The 23,111-nt window shown below is 41.2% G+C and overlaps 1 protein-coding gene and 1 long non-coding RNA gene across 2 annotated transcripts; both read right to left on the minus strand.

Annotated features, from left to right (window-relative positions):
- Window positions 1-105: 105 nt before the first annotated feature.
- On the minus strand, window positions 106-5,987 carry LOC308397365 (uncharacterized protein). The gene is made up of 4 exons (XM_080883222.1): window positions 4,992-5,987; window positions 4,784-4,840; window positions 1,101-1,160; window positions 106-374 (listed from the first exon to the last, which is right to left on the minus strand). The coding sequence occupies exons 1-4, from the start codon at window positions 5,049-5,051 to the stop codon at window positions 243-245; spliced, it is 309 nt and encodes a 102-aa protein (XP_080739348.1). The 5' UTR covers window positions 5,052-5,987; the 3' UTR covers window positions 106-242.
- A 7,733-nt stretch (window positions 5,988-13,720) lies between these two features.
- Window positions 13,721-19,159, minus strand: LOC308397802. Its single transcript, XR_013971847.1, has 4 exons — window positions 18,678-19,159; window positions 14,322-14,410; window positions 14,098-14,187; window positions 13,721-13,808 (listed from the first exon to the last, which is right to left on the minus strand). It is a non-coding gene; the product is annotated as an uncharacterized lncRNA (long non-coding RNA).
- Window positions 19,160-23,111: the final 3,952 nt, after the last annotated feature.

The following is a 23,111-nucleotide window of genomic DNA, read 5'->3' on the forward strand; positions in this document are numbered from 1 at the left end:
ACATTTTGATTACATTAAGGAAACACACTGGTCTGATTTCATTAAGAAAATGTTTCTATTTTCATTTATTTACATAGTTTATTGCTAATTTTAATGGAGGATATAAAGACATGATTCTGGATTTGAAACCCAATATTTGTTATAATAATGGTATCTATCTAATTAGCACGTTGCTAATTAACGTAAATGTTGTTGCATGCAAACACAAAATCAGTCTTTAACTTAAATGCGAGTCCTTTTTGTCAACAACTTGAACTATGTGGGAAACTGACAGTAGAGTAGAGGTTGCTGGGATCAGCAGTGGCTGCAGCAGAAGAGGAATGAGCCTTCACAGTGCTGTAGGTCACTACATCACCTTCATCATCACCCCGAACCTGGAAAACAAAAGTGACATAACACTGTGACCCTGAAGTGGATAAGCACTTTGATTGAAGTACTGGAAGAGCACTTAGAAATTACATCCTTCTCTTTTCAGTGCCTTATTTTTCAGTTTTAAAGACAGTGATGTGGATCACCTCCAAAATAAGATGTATTCTTTCTTTGCCCATGCTAAAGTCGTCCATCAAGTCTTTTGTACTCACATGTTTGCTGCAGCTCAGTTAACTTTAACATGTAAGTTTAAATTGGAATCACAGTTTGGACAGATTGCACATTAATATGTTTTTGAGATGGTTCGTTTTCATTGTTATCCAGCGCCTTGACAGATATACTGTTGTCTTTTATTCAAATGGTTCTCTGCTCGAAGCGAGTATGTCATCGGTTCTGATTGTCTGTCTGTTTGTTAGCAGCATAGAGTCCTCGATGGTAGATACCAATGACAGCACAAGCTGATTTAATTTGGATGTAGATCGGGTCAGGGTCACACCAAATGTGCAATACATGACTTCACAATGACACACAAAGATTCATACACTACACTAGACTTTCATACTAACAATGCTGACAAATGATTATGAAAACAATGCAGATGTCATCAGGCAGATGTTAGCATGGTGTATAGCTGACATATAGCACTTGCCCTCATGGGGGGGAGTTACTGCTATTACTGCTGTTACCAAACAAACAAATAAATAAATAATACACAAAGACAAAAACCTTACCCGAACTGTATTGTTGGTCTTGGAGTAGCTGATTATAGTGTAGGAAACTTCAGGATCCACCTACACAGTGAAGACAAGAAGATACAGACACATGACCAATGATGATGAGAAATATTTAACCCATTTGTCTATCTATAATACTACTACTATTACTACTACTACTACTAATAATTATTATCATTATTATTATTATTATTATCACATGGAGGAGAGCGAGGAGGCTCTTAAGGACTGTTTTGAGTCGACTGTGTGGGAGGTGATCTGTGACGACCATGGAGAGGACATCGACAGCCTTACTACATGCATTACTGACTATATTAATTTCTGTGTGGATAACACCGTACCTACCAGGACTGTACGGTGTTTCTCCAACAACAAACCTTGGATTACCTCAGAAATTAAAGCTGTCCTCAAGCAGAAGAGGAGGGCCTTCAAATCCAAAGACAAAGAGGAGTTGAAAAGGGTGCAGAGAGAGTTGAGGGGACTGATAAGGAATGGGAAGGACAGCTACAGGCAGAAGATGGAGAACCAGCTTCAGCAAAACAACGTTGGTGAAGTCTGGAGAGGCCTCAGAACCATCTCAGGCCACAAACAGCAGAACTCTCTGCCTGGGAGGGATGTGAGATGGGCAAATGAACTGAATCATTTCTTCAACAGATTTGATTCAACCATGAGACAGTCTACAACATCGGCTGCAGACTCACCCACCCCCACTGCTGCTGTTCCACCTCTGACACCTCAGACACTTCACACCTCCTCTATTCACCCTGCTCACTCCCCCCCACCCCCAACAACAGCATCCAATACACACTCAACACAAGGCTCCAGCCTGTCTCTCTCAACCACCCAGGTTAGGAGGGAACTGAGGAGGATTAATGGCAAGAAGGCAGCGGGCCCAGATGGCATCAGCTCGAGGGTCGTCAGGTCCTGCGCGGACCAACTGTGTGGGGTGATGGAGCACCTCTTCAACCTGAGCCTGAGGTTGGGAAGAGTCCCACAGCTCTGGAAAACCTCCTGTGTTGTACCAGTGCCAAAGACTTCACGCCCCAAGGACCTCAACAGCTACAGGCCGGTGGCTCTGACATCCCACCTGATGAAGACCCTGGAGCGGTTGGTCCTGGCTCAGCTTCGGCGCCTAACAAGCTCATCACTGGACCCACTTCAGTTTGCCTACCAGCCTGGCATTGGAGCGGATGATGCCGTCATTCACCTCCTACATCGTTCCCTCGCTCACCTGGAGACCGCTGGAAGCACTGTGAGAATCATGTTCTTTGATTTCTCCAGTGCCTTCAACACTATTCTTCCCTCGGTTCTGAAGGACAAGCTGGAGAACTCTGGAGTGGACCATCACCTCACTACCTGGATCCTGGACTACCTCACCGACCGACCACAGTATGTGAGGACTCAGGGCTGTGTGTCGGACAGGGTCGTCTGCAGTACGGGGGCCCCACAGGGAACGGTTCTGGCTCCGTTCCTCTTCACCATCTACACTGCAGACTTCTCCCACAATTCCACCCAGTGCTTCCTGCAGAAGTTCTCTGATGACTCTGCAATAGTCGGCCTCATCACTGATGGGGACGACAAGGAGTACAGAGGACTGACTCAAGACTTTGTGGACTGGTGCCAGCTGAACTACCTCCAGATCAACGCCAGTAAAACCAAGGAGCTGGTGGTAGACTTCCGCAGGCACAAGCATTCTCCACTGCAACCACTGAACATCCAGGGTATGGACATTGAGGCTGTGGACAGCTACAGGTACCTTGGTGTTCATCTGAACAACAGACTGGACTGGACTCATAACTCAGACGCCCTCTACAGGAAAGGGCAGAGCAGGTTGTACCTGCTGCGGAGACTCAGGTCGTTTGGGGTGGAGGGCCCACTCCTGAAGACCTTCTATGACTCTGTGGTGGCTTCTGCTATCTTTTATGGTGTGGTCTGCTGGGGCGGCAGCATCTCTGCTGGGGACAGGAAGAGACTGAACAGGGTGATCCGAAGGGCCAGCTCTGTTCTAGGATGCCCTCTGGACCCAGTGGAGGTGGTGAGTGACAGGAGAATGGCGGCTAAGCTGTCATCCCTGTTGGACAACGTCTCCCACCCCATGCAGCAGACTGTGACAGCACTGAGCAGCTCCTTCAGTGGGAGACTGCGGCACCCACGGTGTGGGACGGAGAGATTTCGCAGGTCTTTCCTCCCCACTGCTGTCAGACTCCACAACAAAGACTTTAACTGAACAAACACACACATCCACACATGTGCAATAACACTAAGTGCAATAATCTTTTCTGGCATCGTTGTATTTTTACTCAGTTGTATATAGCATTCGTATTCTATTTTTATCTTATTGTATATTTTTATTCTATTTTATTCTACTGTATATAGTATATTATTTTATTCTATTCTGTACAGCTGTGTACTGTATTTATTCTTATTGTATTCTAATTTTTGCGTCATAACTTTTGCACTGTCCACTTCCTGCTGTGACAAAACAAATTTCCCACGTGTGGGACTAATAAAGGTTATCTTATCTTATCTTATCTTATCTTATCTTATCTTATCTTATCTTATGCAGGGTATGAAATGCTTTTTGTTTCAGTCCTTGTGACAGTGGAGCTGAATCAGCCTGTTAGAGAAGATGGCCAGATGTGGATGCCCAGATACTTGTACCTCCTCCACCACATCAACATACTGCATATGTTTATTATCTTCAGCTTATCTTTATCAGGGTCACAGAGGGGCTGGAGCCTATCCCAGCTATCATAGGGCGAGAGGAGGGGTACAACCCAGAGAGGTCGCCAGGGGAGTCGGAGGGGAAACAGAGACAGACAATAATACCCTCCCAGGATAAACACTGGTTATGTAGCAATCATCTTCCTTCTGAAGTATTTTGCCATCTGTCTGGTCTTGTTCACATTCAGAAACAGATCATTCCTCCCAGATCACTCCACAAAATCATTCACTAGTGCTCTGAGCTGTTACAATTAGTAATACTTCTGAGTGAGTTGGGTGGCATATAATCCAAATCCTGAGGTTTACAAAGTGAGAGAGGAAACTCGATAGTTGTTAAGCTCTGATGGTGTTAAATTGTTTGGTGCAGGAACTGGACGAGATGATTTCCATAACATTGGAATCTTGTCCTTCATGTTGTAAATGTGACTCAGGATCACAGACAGCTGGATAGCACAGGTCCTCAGTGGAACTGCTTTTATGTAGTTTCTCCAGAAGTTTCCTAATCTGTTCTGAAGTCACAGCCAAGCAGTGGGTGTTTCCAACTACACCCGTAGGTCCTCAGTTCCTCCATTTCTGCAGATCTGAAGGCTTACGTCTTTGTATCAAGCAGTTTTTTCAGGTCACACTGATCCAGAGCCCGTTCTTCTGAATGCAGCATACAGTCCTGGTTAGTAAGATCTATTCTGTGATGCTGCCAGTCAAAAGTCCTCTCAGTGTTCACGAAATACACTGCAGTCTGTGAGGCCAGCATACACAGCACAGCGCCATGGTAACAGATATCATCTGCTATGTGTCCCACTTTTCACACATCCTTTATTATTTTATCATCCACTATATGCATAGTATAGTAATACTAGCATCAGAGTCTCACTGTGTGTTTCATGCATTTACATTTAGAGAACACATAAAAGAAGAAGTGGTTGTAGCTCTGCTCTGGGTGTCGTGTGTGATCTCACCGAGTCCTGACTGGTTTGAGGAGCAGACCGAGTCTCTGCTGGGTTTAAACTCAGTCCCTGAAAAACAGACATAATCTGGTTACATCAGCTGGTAAACTGTGTCTGTGAAGGCAGTTTAGTTCTTGTTAACACCCCTCAGAGATGATCGGATTTGTTGTTCATTTAATGTCAGTTGAAGAAACATTTAATTATTTATAATAAAACTCACAGCATCTTCATCCATCTGTGTTTTGTTTCCTGTAAAGACACAAACAGTCAACTCTAACATTCACTTGAAAATTTATAGAAGTTTTATTTGTAAATGTTCTCACCTCTAGTTCTCTTCCATCTGATGAAAAGCACAACTATTACCAAGAGGGAGACTAAACCAGCAGCTGGAATGATGAACCACTGGATCGCTGGCAAAAGGGGGGAAAAGAAACTTCAAAGCACATGAGCAAAAAGACTTTATTTCAGTAAATTTATGTGAACCAAAGTCAGTGCACTGCAGTTCCAATTTAAGACAGTTTTTTTCACAAACTGTAAAAGATAACATGATTTTAAAAGCCCTATTTACGTTTCAAATAGACACAAAGTTTTACTTGACTGTAGTCAGCTTAATCTTCATATCTTCAATGAAAAAGTAAAAGCACAAAAGTTTTTCATGTTTCTCATCTGATGTAAACATGAGAAACAATATTCTACTTTCACACTTGAAATATATTAAGTAAATGTTTGATGTGATTTTACTCACATTAACAGCTGATCCTGATCTCAGCTGTTTCCTCACCTGATGGCTGAGGGTCGAAAGTGAACAGCTGCACTCTTCTTGTGTTAGTGTCAGTCACTTCAAATTTGATTATATTATACCTTGATGGGTAAATATAGTGAGACTCAAGAAAAGACACAGTGGCAGCGCAGTGAGTCTGTGAAGTCACTATTTCTTTGTTCTCTTTGTCCACATCTCGACCTGTAAGCAGCCACTTCACTGTGTGATGACACTGTTCATATGTCAGCACAGAGCAGCTTAACGTCACCGTATCAGTGTCCTTATGTTCAGTCACTGGTGAACATAATGTAACAAAGTGAGACAAACAGAGCGGAAATTAGTCAAGTTATCTTAATCAGTTTCAGTATGATTATTGAACATTTTATGTCCTGAAAAGATTTGAACTGAAAATGTTTTGATGTAAATACTCACAGGTAATAACAGAGAGATCAACCAAAGACTGATGAACCAGAGTATGTGTAGATTGTATTTTGTCTAATTTGTATTGTCGACAATAATAACAACCAACATCCCCGACTGTGAGCTTCTTTATGAGCAGAGAACAGTTCACTGTAACTCTGTCTGTCTGATTTAGTTTTAGCTTGTTCACCAATCTGTCCAAGTGTGATCAGCTCTATGTAGTCCCATCACAGTTATTCTGCTCATCTATCACATTCACACAAGGCAGAGTGACGTCATCTCCAACTTTCATAAACATGGAGGCTTCAGTTACAGATACTGTTGAGAAGATTGAAGAGAAATATGATAGACATTAGAATACAGCACTTTTACAGTTAGAGTGAAGATATTTTAGACACAAGTTCATAAACAGAGCATGCTCAGCTCTCTTATTTACTGTAAAGGTTGTTGACTGTAATAATATGAACAATATTTAGTTTGACTGCTATTTAAATGTTTCCTGTCTTCTTACCTGCGATCTGAATCATGAGCATCAGACATGAAAACATTTGAATCCATCTGAATTCATCCATCGTGCTTCTCTGTCTCACTTCTTTCTTGTTCTTGATCTCGACTGTCACACCCTCTGAACTGTTGACTCTGTAAGACTGTTTGTACTTCCTGTCATCAGTGAGATGTCACTTCCTCATCACAGCTTTAGGGATCCAGTTGTTATTTTTGCTGATGATAATGTTTCATAGGTTGAGTATGTCAGCTTTTCATGTGTCTGAAATTCATGATTTTTATAAACATAATTTATTGTAATGAGAAATCACATTCAGCAGGTGCACTTTGTGTCTATTCCCACAGAGCATTTGTGACAGACTGACAGTGATTTAAATACTGATTGTTAGGATGAATTGAAGATGATTAACTGATAAACAGAATCCAGTCAAGCTATTTGGTGATTGGACTCTGATGGCCTTCACGGCTGATTGGATTCCAGCTGATGAAAGAATTTAGGCAGGACCCCCCACAGTCCAGACATGGTGGTGGTTAAGATGGAGAATTGGATGGAGCGCTGAGTAACATGTCTGGAAGGGAGATTGAAAGATGAGCAGGGAGATTTAAAGTACATGAAGTGGAGGCTGATTGTCTTGAAGAAGGCCGGGAGAAAGACGATTGGACTTGACCAGTGATGTCAGCAATCAGCTGGACAGTGTTCGAAAGTGGGAGTGATGAAAAGCTCTGGCCACTAAACACCCAGGAAGTAGACAGAAGTGTGATTATAAGTCTTCCTCATTGTACTCGTGAAGGCTGAACTTAAGCTTCATGTGTTTCACTCCCTGAAAATAAACAGACGACTGAGGAAGTTGAATGTGTGAAGTTTAAGATAAATGTTTCTATTAATGCAGCTTCTCTTTCTTTAAAATGTAAGAAAATGAAAGCACATAACAAGGTTCTGTTGAAGGGTCAAACACCTCCGCCACCACAGTTGGACTTTTGATGTCTAATAGATCATTTGATTACACAGCTGCAGCTACAGAACATAAAGCAGGTCTGAGACGCTCCTCTTCCTCATTGTTGAACTGAAGACGTTTCTGAGAACTGAAAGTGTTTTGGTGAGAGTGTGGCTACAACAGCAGCAGAGCTCATGAGGTTTGACTTTATAATAACGGACAGTTAAACATCAGAAACACAAACTATTATCACAATTGTTGAACACTGACAGTATGAAATCGGTTTAAGGGTTTAGAGAGTTTGTGTTCAGTCTTTCACAGTTGTGTGAGGAGAGCAGGAAGGAGGCAGGACAGACTCAGACTATCTGTTGGTGTTTTATTGATATATTTAAAACAGAAATTGTGACCAAGCAAGCAGAAGATGTGTACCAGGGTTGTGAAGCAAAAGTTTCTGGACACATCTGTGCATCCTTGATTATACCTCCTGCAGCAAGTCTCCTCTCCTCTCTTTCCTCTGAGTTAAAACATCCTTTAACATGGTTTACTTGGTTTACTGAAAATGATTTGCAGCTCACGAGCAGGAGGACACAGGAGACCTGCACACCTCCAGGACACTGCGGAGTGCAGCTCGGATCTCAGCTGACCCTTCTCACCCTGGATACAGTCTGTTTGACCTGCTCCCCTCAGGCAGGAGGCTCCGGTCCATTCGCACCAGAACCTCTCGCCATAAGAACAGTTTCTTCCCCTCTGCTGTTGGACACATGAACAATAAACGTACGACTGTCCCCACCACTAACTCATGACCCTACGCTGTGTTCACTGCATGATTCCATGTTTTGGCACTGATCACCACCTGCACTCATGTATATATCTTTCTACGTAGCACTTTGAATTCTTATTCTCATGTATATATCTCATGTATATCTCATGCATATATCTTTCTACGTAGCACTTTTAATTCTTATTCTTACTTTTATTTTTTTCATGTCTATTTAAGCGCAATTTATGACAGCATGTTTGCACTGAAGCACCGCAGCAATTTCCTAATGTTGTAAACCTGCTCAACATTTGGCAATAAAACCCATTCTGATTCTGATTCTGATTCTGAGATGAGGAGGCACAAAATTGAAAATTGAGACAAGTCTTGGGAGTGGTGTCATTAAAGCTGCTGGTAGAGTGCTCAAAGCCTGCGCCGACCAGCTGGCTCCTGTGTTCACCAGACTATTCAACCTCTCCCTGACACATGCCACTGTCCCTCACTGCCTGAAATTGTCAACAATAGTCCCAGTCCCCAAGTCCACCACCATCAGTAGCCTCAGTGACTACAGACCCATCGCACTGACTCCAGTGGTTGCAAAGTGCTTTGAGAAGCTGGTCCTAAAACACATAAAGGACTGCCTCCCACCCAGCTTCGACCCCCACCAGTTTGCCTACAAGGCAAATAGGTCCACAGAGGATGCAATTTCCACTGCTCTCCACTCCGCTCTGCATCACCTGGAGAATCCTGGGACATCAGTAAGTATGCTCTTCGTTGATTTCAGCTCAATACTATCATCCAAGACATTCTTATAGACAAGCTGGTAAACTTGGACTCCCCCCCTCCACATGTGCATGGATCAAAAACTTCCTCACAGACCGTTCACAGTCAGTCAAGGTTGGCACCCAGCAATCATCCACCCTGTCACTCAGCACTGGCTCACCACAGGGATGTGTGCTGAGTCCATTATTATACCCCATCTACACCAGCGACTGCACCCCTACGCACCCCTGCAACATCATCATCAAATTTGCAGACGACACCACTCTGATGGGGCTCATCACCAACGATGATGACACCGCCTACAGGGATGAGGTCCAGCGACTGTCAGAATGGTGTAACTACAATAACCTCACGCTAAACACCAAGAAAACCAAGGAAGTGGTCATGGACTTCTGCAAAACAAGAACTGACCCTCCTCCCCTCTCCATAAAAGGTGACTATGTGGAGAGGGTGTCCTCCTTTAAGTTCCTCGGCACCCACATATCCGAGGACCTATCCTGGTCCACAAACACATCAGCTCTAGTGAAGAAAGCCCAGCAGCGCCTCCATTTCTTGAGGGTGCTGAGATGGAACAGGCTGCAGACTGACCTCCTAGTGTCCTTCTACCGTGCCACTATAGAGAGTGTGCTGGTGCACGCCATCCCTGTGTGGTACGCTGGTTGCACAACAGCTGACAAGAAGAGACTACAGAGGGTCATCAGAACTGCAGAGAAGGTGATCGGCTGTCCACTCCCCTCCCTGGACTTAATTGCCAGCTCAAGATGTCTCTCCAGAGCCAGGGCAATTATAAAGGACCACCTCCATCCTAACCACCACCTCTTCAACATCCTGCCCTCTGGAAAAAGGCTCAGATCCATCAGGTGCAAAACCAACAGACTAAAGAACAACTTCTTCTCGTGGGCTGTCAGAACTCTTAATGCAAACTAAGAGTGTGTAAAGACTTCCCCAACACATCCACCCTGACACTGCTGTTGATCATCTATGTGCAATATCTCAGTCTTTCCATGTTCTGTGCAATATTTTTGGCTTATGTGCAATTATTTTGGTCCCAGTCTGTTTCAATGTTTCCTACACATACACCATGTATATAGTTCCACTCACATATGTATACATATACACTGTTTTTTATTTTATTCTATTTATTTAATTATTTATTTATTTTCCGCCTTCGTTGTATATTGGTTTCTCTTCTTACTTTAGCACCTTTGTGGTTCAGCTACCCAATTTCGCTGTGCAAGAAACTGCACAATGACAATAAAAAGCTCTAAGTCTAAGTTTCTAAGTCTCTAACAGGTGACTGTGCAAATACTGGAAAACTGAGGACCTCTGGCGGACAAAAGGAATAATACACAAAAAAGTGCTCAGACATAAACTGTGAGAGTTTAAAATTTGTTCTGCAAAAATAGAATTTCACCAAATTAATAGAAATGCATATTTTCCAGATTACATTATTATAAAAAAGAATATTCAAGATATTGATTCAGATTCTATTTAATCATCATGAAAGACATGTTATAAAACTCATACTGGACTTTTGACACTGCACATATTTCACTTACACAAACTATAAAGGCATTAAAGGCATTTAACAACAGTCATATTATAAGAGAGGATTAAGACTTGAATACACATCTTCTATCAGATTAAAATAACAACAGCGTGAAACACAAAAACTATTAACATTGCTTTAAAGTTCTCATCTAGTTTATATTTACCTATAAAACCAGATGAGATGACATTGATAATATAACAGCAGTTTTCTCTACTGAGTTGATGTTGCTGATCAGTGGCTGGACGACAAAAACAAAACATAATCAGAATCAGAAAAATGTATTAATCCCTAAAGAAATGATGTGGTTACACAATGATAATAACATCATAAATGTTGCTTTGGCTCATTGACCTCAGGTATTTGAATTTCTCCACCTATATTACCTCTACTCCCTGCAGCATCTCTGTTAAACCTGTCTCCCTCTCATTCACACAACTTCTCTCCAGAACACTCCTCCACCGCTACAGGCCGTCTTTCACCTGTTTCTTAATGTTGTCCACAAACATAATAGACCAGAGACTCCTGCCTGACCTCAACTGTCAACCTACCCATCATCATAAAAATGAGAACAAAATAAAGAGCATAGATTCCTTTCAATACTTTGGATTTCTTTTCTTTTGACAGAGGAAAAATTCAAAATAAGATGAACAGTAAAAACAGGTAATAAATAATAAAAATAGAAGCTAAGGAAGATCTTCAGAACACAAATTTGAAACTCAAATACAACTCAAAACTCTAGGACCATGGCACTGTGTGCTGTTCAATAGTCTAGCAATAGCAATAGTTTTAGTTGTATGTTTTCTATCCAGCCTTCTCTTAGAGCAACTGCTCATATCCATAGCAAAGAACTCCTGGTACCAATTATATTTTCATTTAAAAAAAGGAAAAATAAGTGTATTATAATGTAGCTGGGCACTGTCCCAAAAACTGGTGTTTCTTTAAATCTGTTGGACCCATAAACAATATTCAAGAATTGTCTTTCCATTAAATGCAAATTCTTTTTTTTTCAACAGCTTGAACTATGTTATTTTAAAATTGACAGTAGAGCAGAAGTCACTGCATCATTTCATCATCAACACGAACCTGAAAAAAGCTGTCTGATATATAGATAAAATAATAACAAACAAACAAACATATCACTAAACAAAACACCTTATCTTGGTTTTCTAGGTGTTGCTGATGGTGACATAGGAAACTTCAGGATCCACCTAAACAATGAAGAGAAAAACATGCTGACTCCTCAGTAATATCCATCCATCCACTTATCCTTTTTAGTGTCGCGGGGTTGCTGGAGCCTATCCCAGCTGTCATAAGGCGAGAGGTGGGGTTCACCCTGGACAGGTCGCCAGTCTGTCGCAGGGCCAACACACAGAGACAGACAACCATTCGCGCTCACATTCACTCCTGCATTCACACCTATGGGCAATTTAGATTTTTCAATTGACCTATACCTTTAGAAGTGCTTGTATGAATGGGTGAATGAGGCATGTTGTTTAAATGGCCTGCATTTGTATAGCGCTTTTCTAGTCCCTAAGGACCCCAAAGCGCTTCACACTACATTCAGTCATTCACCCATTCACACACACATTCACACACTGGCGATGGCAAGCTACATTGTAGCCACAGCTGCCCTGGGGCGCACTGACAGAGGCGAGGCTGCCGGACACTGGCGCCACCGGGCCCTCTGACCACCACCAGTAGGCAAACATGGGGTTAGTATCTTGCCCAAGGATATTTGGCATGCAGCCAGGAGGCAGCCTGGGATTGAACCACCGTCCTTCTGATTAGTGGCTGACCTGCTCTGCCACCTGAGCTACAGCCACCCCTACAGTGCCCCTACAGTAGTCAAAGCACTGGGAGAGTAGAAAATTGCTATATAAGAATCAGTCCATTTACCAATAAAAAAAAACACTGCAAAACACACAAAACAAAATAGAAATAAGAAAAATGGTAACAGACATAGGAAAAAAAACGTAAATAGGAAAAACGAAAACAGAAATAGGAAAAAACAGATTTCCAAAAGCAAAGGGAAGTGTTTCTGGGGAGACAATAACCCGACGGACCAGTTGCAGGGACGCAAAAAATGCTAGGTGTGTTTTTATCATGATTCATATAATACTGATGATGGATTTTTAGGCTAATAGTTAGGCTAACACATATACCACTCATCTTTTCTTTCCTCACAAAACCGATAAATCCTCCACTTCTTTTAAGTGTCTCCCAGCGCAATTCTTAGCATATTTTGGTTCCTGCAACTGGTCCGTCGGGTTATTGTCTCCCCAGAAACACGTTGTGCTTTTGGAAATCTGTTTTTTCCTATATCCGTTGTCGTTTTTCCTCTTTTCGTTGTGTTTTGTGTGCTTTTGCAGCATTTTTCTTATTGCTGGTGTTTTCTTAAGTTGCAGTGGCCTCTCAGGGCCACCGTACAACTGAGTTCCTAGTCTCCACTATGGCCCAATCTCCTCATGTGTATTTAAAGCCCCAGTTTGCTTCTGTTCTTTGTTATGTTCTATGTTCCTTAGAGGCTAGTTTGTGACTTCCAGATTTTTAGTGTTGCCTGAATTATTTTGTGTTTTGCATTTTGGCCTGCTAAGGTCAGCAATAAAGCTGCTTTTTGAGTTTAACATGGATTTGAGTTCTGCACTTGGATCCTACTTTGCCAACAGCTATCCTTGAAAATATGTCTCACTGTAATGCAACATAAACAACTCTTCATTCATCACTTTAATTTCTCAGAAATGGTGTCTCAAGATATTGCATTTGTGTTTTGACCTCTTACTTCAGGTTTTACGATTCATGGTGTGGTCTACTGATTTTATTTTTGGCCTAACTTTCTTATCTTTTGGATGCTTTTTCAGTTAGTGTCATGCATTTACAATTTTTTAGAGAATAAGAAGAAGTGTTTTTAACTCTAGGTGTAGTGGGTGATCTCACCGAGTTCTGATTGGTTTGAGTCTCTGCAGGGTTTGAACTCAGTCCCTGAAAAACAGACAATAGTGCGGTTACATCTGGTGGAAAAGCATTTCTATGAAGGCAGTTTAGTTCTTGTTAACACTCCCTCAAAGATGAGCGGTTTATTTAATTGTCTTTTTAGTGGCAGATATAGGAATATTTAATTATATGTTTCAAAACTCACAGGATTTTCATTCTTCTGCATTTTGTTTCCTGGAAAGACAAAAACAGTCAACTCTAACATTCATAGAACAACTTACAAATGTTGTATCTGTAAATGTTCTCACCTTTCATTCTTTTCCTTATGATGAGACACACAGCTGTTATCAGCAGTGCGACCAAACCAATAGCTCCATTGATGTACCACGAAATAGCTGCGATAAAGCAGACAAAACAAATTTGAAACATTTTTGCATGTTAATGTTTGAAAAACGTTTCACACCATTTAACAGCCATGATACTCAAGTGAACAATGTTTCCTGCCAAAACCACACCATCATATCAAATGTTACATCTTATGTTTCCTATAGGATAGGTAAGTGATTTTCTGTCATCAAAATGTAAATAATATTCATTAGGAAAAAAGATGTAAACTAAAGTATGAACTCTCCTTAAAACTCTAAAAGAAAACGTGTTTTTCCTGCTTAATCATCATAATCTTACGTGATTTTGAAGGATTGCTGATTGTGTTTGGTTCTGATTTTGTGCTGCTTTCAGTTTTTCTCGCTGGTTCCTTTGTTGTGTTTGCTTCAGCTGAATAAATGACAAAAGCAAACCAAAAAGTGTGTCATTATTTCACAAGTTGTTAATGAAAAAAAGATCTTAAAAATGTAAAATCTATCAAACTAATATTTGAGGTCATCTTAAACAGTTGATCGTGAGCTCACCTGTTTCCTCACCTGAGGGCTGAAGGTAAATGGCTGCACTCTTCCTGTGTCTGTATCAGTCACCTCACACTTCACTGTGTTGTATCCTGCTCAGTAAATAGGGTAATACTTTATAACAGAGAGAGAACATTTCACCTCAATAATCAATCTGTCTGGTTTAGTTGTGGCCTTTTCACCGATCTGTCGAAGGTTGATCAGCTGTGCTGTTAGTTTCTTGAAATAAAAAAACATTTAGTACCATCACAGTTATTCTGGTCATCACATTTAGACGAGGCTGAATGACGTCATCAACAATCTTCATTGAAGAAAACCAATAAAAAAACATTAGAATACAGCACTTTTTACAATAAGAGTGAAAATCAATTTAGAAACAACTTTATAAACATGCTTCCCTGAAACAGCAGATCATGCTCAGCTGTCTTATTCATGTTATTGGTAAGTGATTGTAATAATATTGATACGATTATTATTTCACTGCTATAAAAATGTTTCCTCTATCCTTACCTACAATCTGAATCATCAGCATCAGACATAAAAACATTTGAATCCATCTGAATTCATCCATTCTGCTTCTCTGTCTCACTTCGTTCTTGTTCTCAGTCTCAACTGTCACAGTCTCTGAACTGATGACCCTTCAGGACGGTTTGTACTTCCTGTCATTTGTCATGTTTCACCACAAATTTAGCAATTTTTAGTCGTCTCTCATTTATGTTGATGATAATGTTACACAGCTGGAGTAAATCAGCTTTTCTGAAACATTTTTTCTAAAGGAAATTTATATGAAGACTTGGCAGGTTCATATTTTTGTCATTCTCACAGTTGATTTGTGACATTGATGTGTTTGACATTGAAAAGAAAATAATGAATAAAGAAGTCGAATGTGAGATATTTTTTGGAATAATGCAGCTCCCCTTTTTTAAATATTTTAAATCAGAAGGTGCATGACAGTTAATGTGTCAGACTCAACTCCTTAACCAACATAAGTGAGATGAATTGATTTTACAACTGCAGGTACAGGAAATATAGCAGATAATGCTATTGGAGTGAAACCCAACAGTTCCTCACCGTTAATCTTAAGTAATTTCCCCCTGATGAGGTGGAGAGGAAGTGTGTTCGTTACAATGTGGTGTGCTCATTTTACTGTTTTTTTAAGAATCTGCTGTTACAAGTGAAAATCTAAAAAAATTAAGGGAAGGTAAGGCCCCCAAATGTTTTGGGTTCGTAGCAACACTCTTGGTTTCTGACAGAAAACGGTAAGTGGTGAGAATAGAGGCTGTGGTTCAGGGGTTATCAGCAGTAGCATTTAACAATAATCTGTGAAATTGGTAAATAAGTATGCTCATTAATATGTTATATATAATATATTAATATGCTCATCAATATGCTCTAGTGTTTAAAACCCTAGAGTTCAGCAAATTAAATTCAACAAATATATCACGAACACCTTATTTGTGATAACCAGTGTTTCAGTCACAGGCCTGTCGGTATTATTCAAGTTACACAGTGGATTTTTTTCTTTTGGCTAAATACAAAATAAGAACAGTAAAAACAGGACACCCAAAATCAAAATCCAGCTTGACGCAAGGAAGATAAGATTAGTTAGGGAAACTATCACAGCAAAGGCAGTAAACTAAAAAGGGCAAAGGGAAGACAAGACACAAATTGGGAGGCAGAAACCGGTGAAGGTAAATACACCCAGCTCAAGGCAATCACGGCAGAGTTGGCAAAGGTGTTAGTAAAGCTACCAAGAAATGAAAGAAAACTAACCAAAATAAAATAGGAAATGAAAAAAGACAAATAAATCTAGAGACCAGACAAACACCTAATGAGCCAGGCATTCATTTAGAGCAAAACTAGTTGTGGGCAGATAACAAATGAATAGAAAAACATTTTATCTCCAGATGACATTATTGTAAGCAATAAGAAGGAAGAAACTGATACAGATTTAATGGTATTTAACGGTCAATAAACTCATGCTACAAAACCCATAACGGTCATTTAGAAATCTAAAACAAACAAAAGCCGAGCGCTACCCCCAACTCGCTAATTGAATAAACAAGAAAAAAAATGATAGAAAATAATAAGGCAGTTCTCTCTTTCTGCTTCAGTGCTTAGTTAAAAGTCAAAGTATCAACACACTAAATACAAAACTTGGCAGTTCTCTGAAATCACACACCCAGATCTGTCATAGATGGTTTGGAGGCCAAGGACGGGCCTGCTGCTGCTGTCAGCTACTGCCGGGGAGACTGCTGGAGAGGATTTTTAAAACAGCCACTTGATGATGGAACCAATCAGCAGCTGCCAGCAAAATCCAGCCACTGTGATTCAAAAGATGGCCAGAGCCGTAACAATAGGATTAAATCTATTAAACTAGATAAGATTATACTGATAATACAACAGCAGTTTTTTTCTGCTGAGCTGATGTTGTGGATCAGTGGTATCTGACAGAAACACCAGAGCCTCCAGTGCTTTCATACTTTATTGAAACATCATCTTTATCATAATGTACCTGTGAAAAACAAGCAAAAAACCCAAAACCAAATGTATCAGATTGTGAGACAAATAAATTGGCATTGTGTTTATTATTACCTGTGGTTTCAGTTATATTCTTTCCATTAGTTCTTAGTTTTCTTTTCTTTTGTGTTTTTGAGTGTTAGGTTGAAATTGTTAAATGTTACCATTATTGTACTGCCAAGGTCTCCCCTTCCATCCATCCATCCATCCGTTCGCTTCCACTTATCCTTCTTAGGGTCGCGGGGGGTGCTGGAGCCTCTCCCAGCTGTCATAGGGCGAGAGGCGGGGTACACCCTGGACAGGTCGCCAGTCTGTCGCAGGGCCAACACACAAAGACATCATTCGCGCTCACATTCACTCCCGCATTCACACCTATGGGCACTTTGGATTAATCAATTAACCTATCCCCACAAGCTGACAGAGGCGAGGCTGCCGGACACTGGCGCCACCGGGCCCTCTGACCACCACCAGTAGGCAACAGGTGAAGTGTCTTGCCCAAGGACACAACGACCGAGACTGTCGGAGCCGGGGCTCAAACCGGCAACCTTCCGATTACAAGACAAACTGCCAACTCTTGAGCCACGATCGCCCCAAAATTATAAACACAACAAAAGCTATTTTGCCCAAACACCTGAAATACATCTAATTAATATTTTAGCTATTTTTAGTTGTTTTAAACAGCTGATCGTGAGCTCACCTGTTTCCTCATCTGAGGTCTGACAGCTAAAGGTAAACAGCTGCACACTTCCTGTGTTAGCATCAGTCACGTCACACTTCATTTTCTCATATCTTGATGGATAGATATAGCGAGACTTCCAACGGGTCACAGTAGTGGAGCAGTCAGTCTGTGAGGTCAGTATTTCTTTGTCATCTTTGTTCATATCTTGACGTTTAATCAGCCAATTCACGGTGTGATGACACTGTCCATATGTCACCACAGAGCAGCTTACAGTTTTTCTCAGTTGCTTTGGTGCATTTCTCACAACAAAATTGATCTCTGCACCACTACTAAGGCTCTTCTCAAAACAATTGGTGCAAACTGCAAAACATGGTGGATAACTCGCAAAAGTGAGTCACCTCATCAAAAAGAAAAGTCAGTTGCTCAAAATAAGTAGTCAATGCTTCAAAAGCAAGTCCCTTAATCAAAACAGATAATATATTCATCAAAAGCAAGTACTTATATCAAAGTGTCAGGGCTGTCACAATTACAAGTCATTACACCAGCACCTTTGGTCACAAAATCAAATGGTTTGAACAGGTTCTCATTGTGACGGATTTCTTTGTAGGTGCTTCCCAATGACTAATAATAAAAAGATTAACCTGAGACAGATGAACCAGAGCGTTTAGAGTTTGTATTTCTCCTAATTTGTACTGTAGGCATGAATAAAGACCAACTTCCTCAAATGTGAGCTTCTTAATAACCAGAGAACAGTTCGCTGTAACACTCAGTCTGTCTGATTTGACTTTGTCTGTCCAAGTGTGATCAGCTCTACTGTTGTTTTGTGTCTTGAAACAAATGTCCACTCAGTACTGTCACAGTTATTCTGCTCATCTATCACATTTAGACAAGGCAGAGTGACGTCATCTCCAACTTTCATAAAAATGGATATTTCTGTTTCAGATACTGTTGAGAAGATTGATGAGAAATATGAAAGATAAATTAGAATGCAGCAGTTTTACAATCAGAGCGAAGATTTTAGACTCGGGTCTGTAAACATGTCCCATATTTCCCTAAAACAACAGTACATGCTCAGCTTTCTTATTTACTGTAAAGTTTATTGACCATAGTAATACTGATAATATTTAGTTTTGTTGCTAATAAAATGTTTCCTGTATCCTTACCTGGAATCAGAATCATCAGCATCAGAGATAAAAACATTTGAATCCATCTGAATTCATCCATCGTGCTTCTCTGCCTCACGTCTTTCTTGTTGTCGATCTCAACCGTCACAGTCTCTGAACTGATGACTCTTTTTACTTCCTGTCATTAGTCAGATCTCACTTCCTCACTGCAACTTTAGTCATTTGTAGTTCTTTCTTCTTGTTGGTATTGAGTATGTGAGCTTTCTCTGAAATTGATGAATACATTTAAATATTAAACAAAGATGACACAAATAAACACAAAATGCAATTCCTAAATGAAGTTGTTTATTATTAAGAGGGGAAAAACCTATATGGCCCTGTGTTAGACCAAGTTAAATGTGCGACAGTGTCAAAGTGCTATAGACAAGGGTGCAGGGATCAGGTCTCCAGGGAATCTGCAGGGAAAAGCAGGGGGAACACACTCACTCTCCTTCTGTCTCTCTTGGCGTCTCACCAGTCTCTCACTCCTCTCTCGTACCAGAATTTCTGTAAGGAACAAGGGCAGGTCCAGGGTGTCTGTACACAGGGAAACGACGTGTTAGCACAAGATTCAAAATCCAAGAGAACTAGATTACTAGTGTCCTAGCCAGGACTTCACTAACATGAGTCAAGCAACAATCCAGCAAAGAGCAGTCTAACTTCTTCCCGTAAGTAGAGGCTGGTTAATGAGACGCAGGTGTTCACCATCTCCCAGGTATGTAGGCCAAAGGCGGGAGCCCACAATGGCCTCCGCCCAGGCGATAGAGGGAGAGAAAAGGAGAGAAAAACAATACCAAAGCCCACTTGTAGCAGAATATTTCTCAGGCAGACGGTGACACTATAGTTTTTAAACATAACAAAAATCAGACGACGACTGGTTTGATTTAACTGTGGTGATGTTTAGATTGCTCGAGTTGAAAAACGTGTTGCCGTCCAGTTTGTGTGAAGTCAGCATTACAAAGCAAATGCAACAACCTATTAACAAAAAGTCCTTATATTTACTGTGATAGTTGACCTGCTGCACTCTTGGTCTTAAAGCAAATTAGTGTTGTTTTAAGCTTTAGAAAATGAGAAACAGTAATGTTAAATATCACAATGGAGTGGACTTTGAGAGATAGTTTTATCTACTCTGCAGCATAAGCTGAAAAACCAAGGCAGGATCCATGAAGCTGAAACACGTCAGCAGAAGGAGGAAAAGGTGGTGAGGCAGGAAAAAGAGACTAAGAAGGTACCTCAGGCCACCAGGGTGGAGAGAGACTCACGGTCGAATTATGAGGTACAGTAAGCCTGAAAAGACAGGAGCGCTTCAGCTCGCTGTGTCGTTGTCAAAGAATGACAAAGAAAGAATCTAGTTGTCGTCCTGCAGAGGCAGCCCTCTCCGCCCATCCCAACCTTGCAGAAAAAGCTGGCAAATCTTGCGCCATCTAGGCCCTCCTCTGTTTTTAGCCAGCGCTCGTCTAGAACTCTGAGTAACTCATTGCAAAGACTGCAAATTTTTTCACATTTTGCCCTGTATGACAACTCTATAAATAAATAAAAATGCATTCACAGAATTGCTCAGTGTCAGCACCAAACCACCCACCACCCAATGAAATTCCCAGCCAGCAGGGTAAGATTTGTGCAAATTATAAACCTTTATTTTCCTGATCCCTGCCCTGCCTTCAGTCCCCTGTCGTGCTTCAGATGATCAACAGGAAGTGTTCAGTTTGCTGTCAGCCTTACGTTGGTGTCTGAGGAAAGAGCGGTGACAACTGGAGGTTCAGATGGGTTGCACAGATTCACACGAGACCCACTACAATCTGGTAAACAGGTATTGCAGTCAGGCACCACTGAACAGCAGGGTAATGTGTGCAGGCATAAGATGCCAGAACAACAGGGATTTCTATCTTTTGTGCCAGGCTTAGAATCAGTCATTTAGAGACGCTGCTATGTTGAATTTAACCCAGTTAACCCCCAGATGTGGTGAGGCAAAGACACGATACTAACTCTGGGCTGTTAACGTGTGATCTTAATTTGATATTCGTAGTGAAGAATGTATTCAGTACAATGTTTTCCAAGACATTTATTCATCTGTGCTTGTATTCAAGTTTACAGCAAATCATCTGAGAAATGCCTTTGAACTGGTGCCTGTTTCTGGGCTTTTCTTTTGTCACAAACTGCTCACAAAGAAGGACGAATGCTTTAGGAAACAAAAGCTTTGGAATGTATTCTGCAAGTACAGGTCAAACGTAATAGCCTCATTGTTTTATAGCAATGCTGAATTAACTTATGTCACTGCAGGACAGTGCAGCCAGTGGGGCTGATTGTTATAGTCACTGTGCACGACAAGAAAGCATTTGACATGGTGAACTGCTGCCACGGTTTTAGAGAGACGTCTGTTTGTTATTAGAAGTAGTTGTTCTGTTTAATTTGGGGTTTTTCTCCTTTGCTTCTTCGTAGAAGACGACCAATCTGCACATCGAGAAGCTGTCCTGTCTTCAGCTAGGAGTCCTTCTCCAGCTGCTGCACATGCTAACAGGCAAAACATCAGGGAGTAATACAAGCTTTTAATGCTTATGTGAACCACAGGCGTGCTTATAATGTATCAACCTGCAGTGAGACTGTAAAAGCAAAATCTTTCTTGATTTAAGTTTCATTGCACAAATAATAACAGATTCAGGAATGTATTCAAGGAAGAGACTGGCAAAGAAAGAGTGGGATAGTCAGGGAGCTGAAGGAAGGAGTACTAAAAGGCTAGGTGCACAGCAAAGAGAGAGGTGTCACTGGCACAGGAAAAGGCTTGTAGTGAGTTGTATGTGAGGCTGGACACTAAGGAGAAAATGATTTTTAATGAATGGCAAGGCACATAAATTGTGCTGGAAGAGAGTAACCAAGTATAGAGATGGAAATGTGCTAATGTGAAGAAAGTGTGTTGAGAAGGGAGAAGGAGTACTTTGGACGAAAATTGAATTAGAGAAGGAAGTGAGGCAACTCTGAAGAGGATGGAGACGGGAGGCATAGAGAGGGTAGGAGTGAAGGCTATGATAAGGTGCGAAGAGAGTAACTGTGGTGCTGCATAAGAAAGTCCTGAGGGGCAGAGAAGTATGTGATGGGTTGAGATTACATCAGAGAGAGGCTCTGAGCCCCTTCTTGTTTGCACTGGTGATGGAGAGGCTGACAGATGAGATCAGGCAAGAGTCTCCGTGGATGATGTTTTCAGACAACCACAGAAAGGATTTGTGGATGTAGTGAAGGTGGACATGCAGGGGGTTGGTGTGACTGAGGAGGATGCTAGAAATAGAGAGATGGAGGCGGATGATCCACTGTAGCGACCTCTAAAGGGAGCAGCCGAAAGAAGAAGAAGCACAAATAATTCTAATCATGCTTTTCTTTTATTCTCAGTACTAAGCTATGTAAAGGAAGTCAAGGTTGTTTCCTCCTACAATCACTTTGGTCATGCTGTTCTTACAAGTGTGGAGGTGCCAGATGGTTTAGACTTGTTTAGATTGGTGCTCTGTCTCCCTTTATCCAAACTAAAACTTTGATGGGGTTTTTTATCTTCACTAAACACTTTTTTGCTTTGTGTTTATTATTGTGCTACTGCAAGTATTTCATATATTAGTCAGTTGATTGTTACTGTAGGGCAGCTCTAGGACAATCCCAGATGTGATGTAGCTTGCTTTTATCCAGCAGATACGACATCTCATGAGGAGGTTCGAACCCTGTACCCTGACCCTCCTGCTGACGCACAAAGTCTGGACATCCAGCAGCAGGCCCTTCTACGTGAACAACAGCACAACAGTTTCTATTTCTTTTAATATTAGAAGTCAGTTATTCATTAATGAATACAAATGGTGACTGAAGTTATTTAGACAGGACATTAAACAATAAACTTCCAATAAATTATGAACAATGTGTGACTGAATGTGTTCAGTGAAAGACTTTGAAAATATCGCAGCATAAAACCAGTGTAAAAGTACTCAGACTACTTTTGGGGGTATTTATTTGATGATGCAACCAGAAAATGTGCAGGTTGTGAGTTTAACATTTTCAACACTGGAGAAGAAGTACATGTACACAGACTAGCTAATGACAAACATTTTTTTTAAATTAACCTTTATTTAAACAGGTTGTTCATTTTTCTGAGCTTATCTGGTGTCCAGTTTCGGTGGCAGTAGCATAAGCAGAGAAGACCCAGACCTTACTCTCCCGAGCCAGCTCCTCCATTATTTGGGGGACACTGAGGCATTCTCTGCTGAGTGCTGTGATCTCCCCAACATGTCCTGGGTGTGTCCTGTCTGTCCTGGTGGGACATGCCTGGAACATCTCACCCAGGAGGCGTTCAAGAGGCACCCTTGTCAGATGCCTGAACCTCCTCAACTGGCTCGTTTAGATGTAGAGGAGTAGCAGTTAACTCGGAATGAGACAGACAGCACCTACTGCTGGGGTGGGCCT

This window comes from Rhamphochromis sp. 'chilingali', assembly GCF_963969265.1.
Source record: "Rhamphochromis sp. 'chilingali' genome assembly, chromosome: 5".
Classification (NCBI taxonomy): Eukaryota; Metazoa; Chordata; class Actinopteri; order Cichliformes; family Cichlidae; genus Rhamphochromis; species Rhamphochromis sp. 'chilingali'.

What these genes read in the sequence shown, in the direction of transcription:
- LOC308397365 (XM_080883222.1), bottom strand. Translation starts at nt 5,051, where the DNA reads ATGTTAGAGTTGACTGTTTGTGTCTTTACAGGAAACAAAACACAGATG. An exon ending in CACAGATGGATGAAGATGCT is followed by an intron (nt 4,841 to 4,991) that starts GTGAGTTTTATT and finishes TCTGTTTTTCAG; the next exon opens with GGACTGAGTTTAAACCCAGC. An exon ending in AGACCAACAATACAGTTCGG is followed by an intron (nt 375 to 1,100) that starts GTAAGGTTTTTG and finishes TTTGTTTTCCAG; the next exon opens with GTTCGGGGTGATGATGAAGG.